The 14,185-nt window shown below is 55.4% G+C and overlaps 1 protein-coding gene across 1 annotated transcript in view; it reads left to right on the top strand.

Annotated features, from left to right (window-relative positions):
- Positions 1-1,158: 1,158 nt before the first annotated feature.
- Positions 1,159-14,185, top strand: part of LOC120392638 (cytosolic carboxypeptidase-like protein 5) — a 40,210-nt gene continuing 27,183 nt past the window's right edge. Inside the window, 7 exon segments of the mRNA XM_039517400.1 lie at positions 1,159-1,297; positions 2,273-2,377; positions 3,423-3,732; positions 4,455-4,626; positions 7,586-7,676; positions 7,679-7,748; positions 13,318-13,495. Coding sequence (XP_039373334.1) covers positions 3,497-3,732; positions 4,455-4,626; positions 7,586-7,676; positions 7,679-7,748; positions 13,318-13,495 — 747 coding nt within the window. The 5' untranslated portion in view covers positions 1,159-1,297; positions 2,273-2,377; positions 3,423-3,496.

Consider the following 14,185-nt stretch of genomic DNA (forward strand, 5'->3'; position numbering starts at 1 on the left):
GCAGGGGTCGGGGTGCTGGGGTGATTGGCGGGGTCGGGCGGGGCGCTGGGGGCTGTCGGGGGTCGGGCGCTGGGGGTGATTGGCGGGGTCAGGCGGGCGCTGGGGGCTGTCGGGGGTCAGGGCGCTGGGGTGATTGGCGGGGGTCAGGCGGGCGCTGGGGCTGTCGGGGGTCGGGGCAGGGGCGGGCGCTGGGGGTGATTGCGGGGTCGGGCGGGCGCTGGGGGCTGTCGGGGGCTGGGCAGGGGTCGGGGCGCTGGGGTGATTGGCGGGGTCGGGCGGGCGCTGGGGGCTGTCGGGGCTGGGCAGGGGCGGGCGCTGGGGGCTGTCGGGGTCGGGCGGGGCGCTGGGGGCTGCCGGGGTCAGGGCGCTGGGGGTGATTGGCGGGGTCGGGCGGGGCGCTGGGGCTGTCAGGGGTCAGGGCGCTGGGGGTGATTGGCGGGGTCCGGGCGGGGCGCTGGGGGCTGTCGGGGCTGGGCAGGGGCGGGGCGCTGGGGCTGTCGGGGGTCCGGGCGGGGCGCTGGGGGCTGCCGGGGTCAGGGCGCTGGGGGTGATTGGCGGGGTCGGGCGGGGCGCTGGGGCTGTCAGGGGTCAGGGCGCTGGGGGTGATTGGCGGGGTCCGGGCGGGGCGCTGGGGGCTGCCGGGGGTCGGGGCGCTGGGGGTGATTGGCGGGGTCCGGGCGGGGCGCTGGGGGCTGCCGGGGGTCAGGGCGCTGGGGTGATTGGCGGGGTCCGGGCGGGGCGCTGGGGGCTGTCGGGGTGTCTGGCCGAGCGGGAAGTGGCTGCACCAGACGCTGGTGCCGTTCGGGTCACTGCCCCCGCGGGGCCAGAGGCGGCACCACGGGCACGAGCCCCCCCCCGGGCCGGCAGCGCCCAGACTGGCGGGGACGCGGCAGAGCCTGGGCCCCGCGCGGCTCCGACCCCAGCTCGAGCCACCCCCCGGCAGCCAAACGTTAAACCGCCAGACACCGCGGAGCCCCGCCCCTCCGAGTCGCCAGCCAATGGGGGGGCGCTGCTCTGAGGGGCGGGGCCGACCAATGGGAGGGCGCGCTGCTCAGATGGGGAGGGAGCCGGCCAATGGGAGGGCGCGTTGCTCTGAGGGGAGGGAGCGGCCAATGGGAGGGCGCGCTGAGCTGAGGGGAGGGAGCCGGCCAATGGGCGGGCGCGCTGCTCTGAGGTGTGGGGGGCCGGCCAATGGGCGGGCACGTTGTTGTTGTCGGGCCGGCCGTTGTTTGGTGTCGAGCGGGGCCGGGCTCCGGGGAGCGGTGAGAAGCGGGCAGCCGGGGCCGGGCAGGTGGAGGTGAGAGACTCCGGCTGCGGGTCCTCTACCGGGGCCTGGTAGCGCGAGAGATGCCAACTGCCCCCCCCGCGCATCTGCCCCGCCCCCCCGCGCGCCCGGCGCAACTGCCCTGAGCCCCCGCGCGCATCTGCCCCTCGGCCCCGCCCCTCCCCGCGCGCCCGCCACAACTGCTCCTCGGCCCCCCCTCCCCGCGCATCTGCCCCTCGGCCCCGCCCCCGCCCCCGCCGCGCGCTCGGCGCATCTTCCCCGCAGCGTCCAGTTGCCGGTCTCCTGCCCCGCCCCCGTCATGTCTGTGACAATGCGACGCGCTCTGTGCTCCCCCCCGCCAGGCTCTGGATCCGGGGCTGCGGGACCCCAGGCCGATTCCTGATGTGTCCCGGCCCAGAACAGGGCCCCGGAGCCCCGGGACTGCGAACATGGGGCTCTGCTCAGTCTCTCCCCAGGGAGATGGGGGGGGGGGTCCCTGCGCTTCTCGCTGGGCTGGGACACGGCCGGACACTGCAGGGGCAGCGCCTGTCACTCGCCTTCCTCTTCCACTCAATCCCGACTGGACGGGAGCGGCGGCCATGTCTGAACAGGTTTGGCTGGAAGCCAGAGCTATGTTCTGTTAGGAAAATAGATGCAGCATTGATCTCCAGCTCTCACCACGTGTGAGGCATTGGCTGCTAAAATCATATGGAAAACAGTGAGCAGGTCACCAGGATGGTGTGCATTTGGGGTCTGCTGTGTCTTGCCCTGTCAGGGCCGGAGAGAGGCTTTGGTGGACCAGTACATGTTCTGTGTACTGTTCTGCACCAGAGGGAGAAATCTCTGTCCCCCGCTTTCACTATGTAGTCTCCTTCCCAAAGAGCCAGTGTGAAGAGTTCTCCCTTTTTCCTCAGTAACGGGTTGCTGCCTTTTGATCTAGTTTATTAGGTAAGATTGAGCACCATAATATCGAAGTGCCTTTGAGTCGTGTTGTGTTTCACCCCATAGGTTCACCAGCTTGAACAATGATTTGTACTTAGAGCCATAAAAAGCAGGAGGGAGGAGGATCCGCAAGCAAAACATCTATATTTGGAAGCTTGTTTCATCCAGCAGGTAACAAGTGGGATACCCTGAGCTGACCTCTCACTGGCGGGCCCATTTACTGCAGCACAACGGATTGGTTCATAGGGAGGTGAACCATGTAACTTCAACTTGGATTTCATCCTGAAGTTTTGGAGCTCAATACAGTCTCTTGCAAATGTGTGAATGTAATCTCCTCATTTGTGGAAATGTGATGACCCAAAACCTTCCTAGATTCTTCCTCTCCCTGTCCCTTCGGGTCATTTTTATATAAGATGTCTTCAGCGTATAGAGCTTTTAGATGAAATCCATTCCTGGTGCTTTTAGGGGTGGATTGATTCCTTGTGTCTGTTAGTGGTTTCGGATTGCTGTCAGGAGAAAAGAGGGGAGCTCTCTCCTGTCGAGGGTGTCCCTCTCTAGGAGCTGAGCGCTGAGTACTGTAATTAAGCTCTTTGCCTTTCCTAGGCTTGGCAACTTTAACTGTTTTGTTTCTTTCTACCTTCTCTTCACGCCTCTCAGCGGGTGGTGGTGTTGTTCTGTGGTTAAGATTTTCAAAAGTGGGTGCCTAAAGTTAAGCTCCTAAATCCATATTTAAGCACCTAAATAAGTGGCCTGAGATTCAAAAGCAGTGAGTTCCCCGCAGCTGCTGTTGATGTGTGTCAGTTTATGTTTGCCAAATTCTGTGGGATCCTTCAGGATAAAAGGTGCTGTGGAAGCATAACGAGTACTTTTACGGTGCTGAATAGTGGGCTGCACATGTATAGGGCATATAGAAAACCAGTCCGTGCCCCAGATAGCCTCCAGTCTCAGTTCAGGCCCCATGTGGAACCTGAGCTGAACAGGAGGCATGGGAAGATATGTGGATGGCCACATAGTCTGGCAAGGAGTGGTGTGCTATGCAGTTTGTGTAGAGGCATAACTCGATAGCTCAATTCATGTTTTTGTAGCAAATCCTTGTGGGTCTCAGTGAGGGAGTAGGATGAGGCCCTGGAACCAGAAAGGTACGGTACAATGATCACAAGTTAGCGGTGGCTAGGGAGGAGCTTCTAATTGTTGGGTGGTTCTCTGCGCTCCTCAGCTCTCAGGAACAGCCCCGCAACAGCCTTGGTGCAGACAAGAGGATGAAATCGCACTCTCGGTGGGGGACTAAACATGGAGATACGCTGCGGCGGCCTCTTGTTCAGTTCCAAATTTGACTCAGGGAACCTGGCCCATGTGGAGAAGGTGGAACACCAGGACGGAGAAGGGGACGTAGCTGGGAACAACAGCAGCAGCAGCAGCACTACTGTGTCTGCGGTGTTTGGCAGCTCCCTGCCCACGGCTGACTATGAATTCAATGTGTGGACCAAGCCCGACTGTGCTGAGACGGAGTATGAAAATGGGAACAGGTAAAGGGGCTTGAGAGGACGGTGGAGCTTCTCCTGATGAGCCTTCCTTTCATTCTCTCTGTGCCAGGAGGCAAGGCCGACATGAGCTAACAGCTGGAGCCATGCCAATCCTGGCAGTTGTTTAGCATGCGGCTCTGTTCCTTGGCCATTCCTTGCCTTCTCCCCATGTGCTGTGCTGATGACAGCGTGAACCTTTCTGCTGCAAAGTGCATAAAGAGCACGGAGAAACCAAAGAGAGCTCCTGCTCTGGCACTCTGAGAATCCTTCTGGGGTCTCACTGCCTCTTGCATCCGGGCTAATAGTAAAGCTTCTCACAGGAGGATGCTTAGCTGGCAATTCTGGGGATGATACCCGTGGTAGACTAGTATTCAGGTTCTCCTGTAGCCAATTGGCTTCTGCAGCGCTAACAGGGAAAGAATCAGTCCCTCAAGTCCCTAGAGACCCATGTGGCTGAGCTGCTGTGGGTAGCTTCGTAGAAAAGAGAGACACTTTTACATGCTCACTTCTCTGATTATGCTGCACTCTTACTCCAGGAGGCCTGAGGTTGCTGAGGTGACTTAATGCTGGAGTCCCATTTGGGTTCTGACTTTACTGCCGGTGCTCGTGCCCCAGCGCCAGAGTTGTTGTGGGGCAGCAGACAGCGCCTGTCTGCGGGATAGAAGAATGTCAGCTCCATGACTCAGCTGACAGACTGACCTGGTCCCTCTTGGTGTCATTTTCAGATCCTGGTTTTATTTCAGTGTGAAGGGAGGCGCTCCAGGCAAGCTGATCAAAATCAACATCGTGAACATGAACAAGCAGAGCAAACTCTATTCCCAAGGCATGTCGCCTTTCGTTAGGACCCTGCCTGTCCGGCCCCGCTGGGAGCGCATCCGGGAGCGGCCCACCTTCGAGGTATCCGTGCAGTGAGCGCGTCGGGGGATGCTGCTGCGTGGAATTGACGGTGGATTGGTGCGTTGGGGTCAGGTCCTGTCTGCAGCTTTGTGACTCTTTAGCATTCTCTTTGGCTCAGTGCGCAGCATGTAAGAGAGGGTTTAACTTTGTAAAGGAAAATGTGAACTCCTGGGTCTCTGTAACAGTCTTACCATGGAGTCAGACAGTCCCCATGGGCACTCCAGTCTCTCTTGCCACCCAGGCAAGCTGAATGTAGTGATAAATGATCACTTATCCCCAAAATCACAAAATATTCAGGTTGCTCCCAGTCCCAAGAACTCGTTGCTTACCCCAGATCAACTTGTACTCAGATCTCACACCAAAGACAACATTGGTAGCCAATCCTATAGTAAACTAACTAAGAATTTAGTAACTAGGAAAAGAGTTATTTACAGTTTAAAGCAGGCAACATGAATACACAAATGAGTTCATTCTGTGATTCCACAAGGTGACAGAGATGTAGTAATCTGTCAGAACTGAATGTGTTTTGAGGGCTAACTCAGGGTGACCCTGGGGATCTCTGCTTTTTGTTTCTTAAATCAGCTCTTGTAAGAGTTCAAATAGCAAAGAGATGAAAAATCTTCTTATCAGTATCTCTAGTTCCCTCTTCCAGAACTCAAGCTGATGGGACACATGTAGCACCTTCATGGTTGTAAGAAAGCCGTTACACTAGGCTTTGCATTGTGATGTTCCACAATGGCCCATTTAGTCTTGATAGTTCTTCTGGATGATATGGGGGTCACTTTTCCTGCCTAGGTTCACAAGTTCAGAGCAGGCATTTTTACACTTGTAAAGCAAAACTTACTTATTACCTTATAGCACAGGATACAGGCTAATGCAGGCAGCAACTCACAAGCATTTTATAGAGACTAAACACATTCTTACAAGTTCAGCACCCATCTCAAACGATATTAACATACAGGTGGGCTGGGCTGTGAATTTCCAGCTATGAATTTGTCAGTGCTCAGCTGACGCCTACAGCCTTGGCAAGAGCTAGCACCTGGTTTACCAGGGTCAGGCCCAGGAAACTCCTCCTACAAACTGAAGATCTTTTTTCTCTAATCCTTCAGTTGTAATGATAGCTGGGAAACAGCCTTCCGAACTGAAATGTGATTGTTAAGATAGTTCCGTATTTAAAAAAAAAACATGAATTGAAAACTGCTAGATTGGGAGTCCCTGGAGAGCTGGTGGAGGTGAGGGGGGCAGCAGCAGGACCGCAGTCTCACTGACACACGCACTGCTTCACTAATGGGCCTTGCCCCTGCCCTGACATGCACTCCTGTGCAGTGAGTTTGGTCTTCTGGCTCCTTCAGCGTTGGCCTTTGGAGAGGCTGGTGGTTGTTCTGTGTACAGTTGTTGCTGGAGATGGACTGAGAACCAGTAACCCTTGGATTGTGACTCTTGGTGACTGTTACTCTGGGCTTGGTTTGTTTTAGCAACCAACCAAGAGTTGAAAGGCTCTTAATTCCATTGCAGATTTCCTGAGGTGGCCTGTCCCATTTCCATGCCTTTCCTTCCTCCCAAATACAACCCCAAATGCTTGGGCATTTAACCTTATCAGAAAATATATTATGGAAGGGGTGGGATGTTGCAGCTGAATTTAGACTGGAGCTGGATAATTAGATGACATCAACATTTGCAGCAGAACTGGTTCAGATGGTGTCCCGGAGTCCCAGTCTCGGTGCTCTGGAACAGCTCTGAATGCAGTCAGCCAGGACTAGTGCAGAATGTCTCCCCTCAGGGCACGATCTCATTAGGGCAAACCTCCTCGGCTTCAGTGCCTCCTGGGTCTGACCTCAGAGCGTTCAGCTCCCTGCGATGAGTCCACCTGGGTGGGACACCTGGGGAAGCCTTACGCTCCCCCAAAGGGGCCCTGCCCCCTGACTCTGCAGCCAGCAGTGACTCTCCGCCAGCGTGGAAAACAGAAGGTTTATTAGTTGTTGGGAACACAGCGTAGAACAGACCTTGTTAGCACAGAAATTAGAAACATTTTGCAAAGGCCATCCTGTGAGAGCCCAATCCCAAGCCCTGAACCCTGGGCTGTCCCCTCTTCAGTCCTCCAACCGCTGACTGACCAGCTTCCAGCAGCCCAGCCTCTGTCATGCCCAGTTGCCCGTCCTCTGGCCTTTGTCTCTTTCCCTGGGCAAACAGGGTACCTGGCCTCCATCTCTCACTTTGTTCTCCAGCTGGCTCTTGCAGAGGATGGGCCCTGGCTATCAATTGCCAGGATACAGAGTGTCGTCCATTGTCTGACCCAGACAGTCACACCTGCCTTCTAAGGGTCTCTTGTCCCACCACCTAGATGCTTGAGTAACATGGGGGAAACTGAGGCACACACACAGTATTCAGACAAAACATTAAGAACCCTCCCACTTTGTCACAGCTGGGCTAACAGTATTTCAGACTTTGGGTGTCAGCAGATCACCGGAGGGAACAGGAAGAGGTCCCCTGTTCTTTCCTGGACAATTTTGCACAAATGGCCTGGTGCATTTTGGGACTTTTCACCTTCCTTTGAAGTCTCAAGTCTTGGTCATTTCTGTTGGGAGGCAGCAAAGTGAGATGGACCAAATGTCTGATCCAGTAAGGCAGAGCCTGTTTTCCTAGGCGGTGGTGTCTGGGCTCCTCAGGGATTCAGAGCAAACATGGGTGGAAGCTGCTTCGATTGTGGGTTTGACTGCAAAGCTGCAGCCACTGTTTAGTGGTGATTATACTACTGGTTATAATGGGTTATAATGCTAGAGCCGAGGGAGGGAGGGAATGGGCATATTTTTAGGTACAATGAGATGAATTGTAGGATGCCAGCCAGTAGCCATATATGCCATGCTGTGTGCCCCAAGGGGGATGACTGCAGGCTTGTGGGTCTCTGCTCCTGGGAGCCATGCTAGCCACTCAGCATCTGCTTTGTGTGTGTCTGTCCCAGATGATGGAGACCCAGTTTGTGCTGTCCTTTGTGCACCGCTTCCTGGAGTACCGTGGCACCACCACCTACTTTGCCTTCTGTTACCCCTTCTCACGGAGTGCCAGGAGATGCTGGCCCAGCTGGACAGCCGCTTTGAGGAGTGTCAATACATGTCACCCAGCAGGTGCGCACCACCCGTGTTACCCTCTCGCTGCCTGTCTTCCCCCAGCCTTGATATGCTGGCTCTGCTCAAGCGTACCTTTTGCAGTGGTTCTGGCCTGGGTGGGGAGTTGGGGTAATTGTGCCAGCTGCCCTGGGCTTGTATCTCTTATGTCAGCTCTGGAATGAGCAGCCACAGCTGTTTTCTCTGCACCCCTTGGTTCCCAGATGAGTGGCTCTTGGCGAGGGGGAGGTGAGCAGAGGGTGCCCTTTGGGCTTTATTTCGGGTCTCCTCCGGGAACAGCATTTTCAGTCCCAAGGTCAGACCAGCTTTCATGCATTCCCTGTGGGTGGGTCCTGAGTGGATCACTAATTTCCATAGCTCTCAGCTGCCTGGGACCCAAGTGTAGGGGACGGGCAGTGGGGGTCTGTAGCGTCCCTGGTTTCGCAGCCTCAGTGTTGTTTCATACTGAGGAGCAGAGGTGCTGGAGGGTCTGTAATGTGGAAAAGGAGGGAGTGGAACCATTGCCCCCAACGCTGCCTTTTGAGAGAGGGTCTAGGAGACCTGGCTAAGCAAAGGCTTCATTCCTTTTTAGCTTCCTGGCTGCAGAACATCCTCTCACACAGACCTTTTCCCTTCCCTCGGCAGCCCGATCCCAGGGGAGGTCAATACCTCCTGGGGCTGATCATCAGCACCAGGAATTCTGGCTGCATGGCGCTCGCACCAAAGACCGTCCCCTTTCTGGGAATTGCTTCTGCTCCCTTTCTCAGAAGCTCATTCTGATCTCTGCAGCGCTGTTCTGTGTTGCAGTCTCTCCCACCTCCGTCGCTTCCTGGCCTGGAGGCTCTTCCATACTCTGCTGTTATAGCCCTAAACCATTTTCCTTAGGCAAGCAGAAAGTAATTCTTTATCTCAAGGCAAATCAAAGGCATTCACTCCTCTCAGTGACCTTGTGAATGTCATTCCTCTGCTGATGGCTTTCCAGGGAGGTTTCAGGGACTCGAAGAAATCAGCTGGATATGAAAAGGCAGTTGATGTTGGCACATGAAGCCTGTGGTCTCTGAGCACAAAGAGCTGCAGTTCCATGACAGCCCCTGGCCTTTCTTAGGCTCTGGTTTGACATGGCGTGCAGGAGCTGGAGCAGCCGGAGCAGAGAGCTTTCACTTGTGGCTTTAGAAAGAGAGAGGAAACTGGACTCTGAATCCAGCCACTTGCTCCATGTTTACATACCCAGCCTGAGAGTTACACACATTCATCCCATGCTGCTGAAGTCCATGGCGTTGCCCGAGGGATGAATTTGGCCTCCTCACACCAGTGCTCCCTGCTCTGTCAGGTTGGGGTGAGTGGGAGATCCCTGTGTGATACTTGGTTGTGCTTCCTGCTGCTGCACTCTCCCTCCCGGGGGTCACAGGGGTCTCCTTGGGATTGGGAGCTGCCTTTCCCTTTTGGCTGAGCAAGTTCCCTCTCTCCTGATCCCAGACCAGACTCCTATGCTGCTTTTGAAGAGTGAATGTCCTCTTGAAAGCTCAGGTCTGGCGTCCTTCCACAGGTCTTGGGGTGGTGCCCAGGGCAGGACACCTGACTAGAAGAGCCAACAGCAAGCTATCTGCTCCTGTCCCACTGGAGGGAGCCAGTCCCAGCCTGCCCTGGGTGCTTTCAGGGAATGGGGAGCGTTCCCTGCAGAGCCAGTGATGGGCAGGCTTGTAGACATTCTGCATATTTCCCTTGGATTCCTGCCTTAATCTGTGTGTTGGGAATCTCTTGAATGGAAGTGCCGAGAGGCTTGGGGGAGAACTCTGCACTCTTGGAACTGTTTGTTGACCTTCTCTGCCTGTGCTCATGTCATCTCTCCAGCCTCTGAAGCTGGCATCCAGCCCTCCCGAGAGAGCCTGTCTGCAACTTTCAACACGTCCTGCTTCTCTTGGAGCGCTGCTTGCAAAGGGCCCTTTCAGGCCGTGTCAGCCAGTGCCCCCAGGGCAGAATGCTCCTGTGTCCTATGCTGATCCTTTGGCCTGGAGTCCTTGAAGAACCTTGGGCTGAATTTGAGCCCTCTGATTGGGCCCTTTTGCCATTAAGGATTTGCTTTCTTTCATATGTGATCTGTTGTCCTTGGCAACACCTGATCTGTCAGGCTGTTCATGGCATCGTCATGGTGACTGCCTTCGTCTCTTTCCTGTCCTCACCCCCCTTCTGTTTTGAAGCAAATGGCTGGGTATCAGATGCCTGATGCCCCCAGCCTGAAGGATCCTGGGGACATTAGACCACCTCTCACCTACAATGGATAGTGGCAAACCAGTAGCGAAGCAGAACACCGCTTTTAAGCTTAGGTGCCAGCTCTCCCTCCACATCCCTTGTGTCTTATTGCCTGGGATCCTTCATGTCATGGCTCTGTTTCAGACTGAGTCCTGCTGGTCGCCAGCAGCCAGAGCTGGCCCTAGGCATGTACCCTGCTTGTATGCATGACTGCATGGTGGGCTTCCTGCCTTCTGCATGTGGTCTGGACTGATGGCTCCCTCCCCAGGGCTCTGCAGTGCCTACCCTGATTTCCCTCTCCACACCTCCCTTTGGCTTCAGTAGCTGTGTGTCCCATACCCACCTAGATCATACAGACACCCAAAAGAGGCACCAGAGGATTGGCCCGCGGCAGCTTGATCCAGCTGCTCCCCTTCCTTTTGACTTGGTCTTTGGCCTCTCGGGGCACCCCTGCATTGGGGCAACAGCCGAGCAGAGACTTCACCTGACTTTTCCACTCCCCTCCTCTCAGGCAGGAGCAGAAGTTACAGCCTCCCCAGCAGAGGCCTCAAAACGAGCACGACCAATGGAGGAGCACTAGGGCTGGGCCATTCATAGGGGCTGGCTAGGTGATGGGAGGGTCTCTGGGCTGCTGTCACCAGAGCGCAGAGGGAAGAATCCTTCAGGTCATCTGGTGCCAGAGACATAAACTGGCGGTTAAAGAAGTGTTAAACGTTCTAGAGCAATTAGTCAGAGGGCAGGGACTGAGGGAGAGATACGGCCAGGTGCACGGAAAGAGCCTGAAGCCAGGGAGATGTCGTAACGTCGCGTAGTGTGGACCCCGCGGTAAGTAGATCTAAGTACGTCAACTTCAGCTACGTTATTCATGTAGCTGAAGTTGCATAACTTAGATCCATTCCCCCCGCCCCCCACCCCCTGTAGTGTAGACAAGGCTTCAGTGTTAAAAATGTTTTATTTCTCATTTGAATTTGTCTTCCAGCTGGTGGCTCGTGTTTATGCCTTTTTCCGCTAAATTCAAGAGCCCTTTGGTACATAGTATTTTACTTACACGCTGTAATCAAGGCACCTCTGTCAGCGTTTTGATAATGTTAGCAGATGGAGCTCATCAGGTCTCTCACTGTACAGCATTTTCTCTGGCTCGTGAATCATTTTTGTGACTCTTCTGCACACTGCAATTTTTCAACATTTTTTTAAAATGTGGACTCCAGAGCTGGACGCCATGTTCCAGTGTCGGTCTCCCCAGTGCCATATAAGGAGGGACGATCATCTCCCTGCTCCTACTCACTAATCTGGCAGCACCACCATCCTCTGTCACATGGGCATCACTTGTGAGTTCTCTGTCTCTGGACCTGCACATCCAGGCCAGGGCTTGTTGCTTTCTGTACAGCATTCCAAGGTGCAGCCTTTCTCCACCTTCCCGATTGCCTCATACGGGTGTCAGGGAGCCACAGGGTCTGTGCTACACCCCAGCTTTGGAATGGTCTCTGGGAGGAACCCCTACAGTATGCCAGACCCTCTAGGGGTCCCACTCTTCCTCCAGGGTGCACCACAAGGCCTCTCCCCCTCCTGAAACTGGGCCTCTGAGCCTGCAGACCCCCTGCTTCACATTGTGAGCCCAGTTTAGGAAGTCCCACTGAGCCAGACCCTGGGGGAAACATGTCCTCTCCTCGGGGATCAGTGCCCCTTGCCCAGCGCCTGCAGGGACACTCACCCAGTGCTGTGAAACCAGTCGGGTTTATTGGTCACCTGGCACATGGCCCAGACAGCCCCTCGGGTGGCCCAGAGAACTAACGGTTACAGCCCAGCCTGGCCTGGTCAGCCAGCGCCCAGCCCACCTGCAGTGACCCCCTTGGTTCAAGCTCTGTCTGTCTCCAGCCCCTACCTCTTATCCTCTCACCTCCCCAGTCGAGCTGGGAACATTGCTCAGCCTCCCTGCTGAGAGATGGGGAAATCCATCTGCCTCTGGAGCCAGGGTTGCCAGAGGTAAATGTCCTGGGGACTGGATCTGCCGTTGTCTTCTCAAATTCTCCGTGGATAGGGGTCTGCCTCAGCCAGTCCTTTTCCAGTGTCCCATCCCAGCTCAGAGCATGGGCACCACTCGCACTTGCGTCTCCTAGCCTCCCTGAGAGCAAACAGTCCCTTTCCCCTCACTGGGGAACACTGCTACTTATAGGGGAAACTGAGGCACACGCCGGCTTAAAATTTTTTTTTAAAAATGTCTGCTTCGTCCCCATAGGCTGTTCCTCGTCTGCCCGGTTGGTTATTGCTGCCTCTTCTTCTCTGGCCTCCTGGGTGCCTCTTGGGTCTGTCCAGAATGCTGTTGCTGTGAGCTCATTTTCCTGGCCATTGCTCTGGCCATGTCAGCCTCTCGGGATCCCTGCACTGCCTCCTCTGTACCTGGTGCAAGCTGCTTGTCGCTCCTTGCACAATTCTGCTCCTTCCTTGGCCTGCTCTTGTCTCACTAGGGCACCCCTCCTCCTGCAAGCAGTGCCAGCCTTTATTACCCATCCACCTGTCCCTCCCACCGGCAATGCCCTCTTTGAACTGATCTGTAAAGAGGCAACTGGGTCCTTCCTTAACACCTTCCCCAAGATGCACCTGTGGCGATCTGTGGGCTGAACTGGTAGGGAGCTGGCAGGGACCAGTGAGTCCACTGCCTCCTGTTGACACAACCCACCACTCTCAAACCTGCAAAACGTGCCCATGGCCCCATCATCCTGAGCACCTGCCTCCCTTGCCCACTCCCTCCACCTGCGAGTTACACCAGCTGGGTTGTCTGCTCTGCGGTGGGGTGAGGGCAGTGTCTCCGTACATCTTTGTGCATCACCCGTGGTGGTCCTGAGTGGGCCTGTGAGTGCTGCTGCAATGGAAATAATAAAGAAGTGATACATAGGGCTGGGCTCCAGATTCAAGGCAAGACTCAGAACTAGACAAGAGCAGGGTGCACTTAGACTGGATAGCCAAGCCGGGCTGGAGGCCTCACCCAGGGGTCCCAGAACTGTTCTGGGGTATGGGAGCAGAGCAAGCACTGAGGGAAGCCAGGAGAAGGTAACTGTTGTGTGGGGCTTCCTCCCAAAGGGAATGCAGAATGGAGCCCGGGAAGCCTGCACAGGGGAGCCTATTGGCAGGACACCCACTGCTCGGATGGTGGCCACCTTCCAAACTCAGGTGGGACTCTGCTAGTCCTCCTTGGTGGGACCTGTTCCCTGGCTGGGAAGGTGGGTACCTCTCCCTAGTGCTGAGGCCTGGGAGTGCCCAGCTGGTATGTGGGGGGAGCTGCCCTTCCTCCCTCGACTGTCACAACTGCTCTTCAGGGCCTTTCTGCCTCTCCCCCCTGCAGCACCCTTGACTCCATCTATTACCATCGAGAGCTGCTGTGCCGCTCCCTGGACAATCTGCGGGTGGACTTGCTCACTGTCACCTCGTGCCATGGCATGAGGGAGGAGCGCGAGCCCAGGCTGGACAGCCTATTCCCTGATGAAGCCACTCCTCGTCCGCATTGCTTTGCAGGGAAGAGGGTAAGTCGCTGGCTGCCTCTGGGTGGGGATGGGGATGGGGACTGGACTGCCAGGGAGCCCTGGGACCGACATCCTGCCAGCAGACTGGCTGTCCTGCTTGCTGGCATGTCTGCCCCCGGGCAGTTCCTTGAATCCAAGCACGGAGGATGCAGGGGACAGCCTTGTCCTCATGGTGGGAGACATCCCTTAGGGCAAGACGTATTAACGGGGATACCCTATATCCCAGTAAAGAGGAGAAGATAGAAGTTGATAAAGTACACGTAGGATCTGAAGACAAACCATCAAATGAAAGAGAGTCCCATTCAATGACATCAAATGAATGCAGACAACTAAACAGTGACAAATGTAAGTGCTGGTATACAAATGCTAGAAGTCTAAATACTAAGATGAGTGACCTCAAGTGCCGGATAGGCATCTCAGAAATGTGGTTGAACGCTAATCAGTGGGACACAGTAATACTAGGATATAAAATATACAGGAATGACAGTTGGTTGCGCTGGTGAGGGGGTGGCACTACATGGGAAAGAAAGCGTAGCGTCACATACAGTGAAAATTATAAATGAATCAAACTGTACCATAGAATCTCCATGGATAGAAATTCCAAGCTTGAATAATAAGAATATAGCAGTAGAGATGTGTTACTGACCACCTGACCAGGATGGTGATAGTGATTGTGAAAGGCTCAGGGAG

This window comes from Mauremys reevesii, unplaced genomic scaffold (genome assembly GCF_016161935.1).
Source record: "Mauremys reevesii isolate NIE-2019 unplaced genomic scaffold, ASM1616193v1 Contig107, whole genome shotgun sequence".
In the NCBI taxonomy this organism is placed as follows: Eukaryota; Metazoa; Chordata; order Testudines; family Geoemydidae; genus Mauremys; species Mauremys reevesii.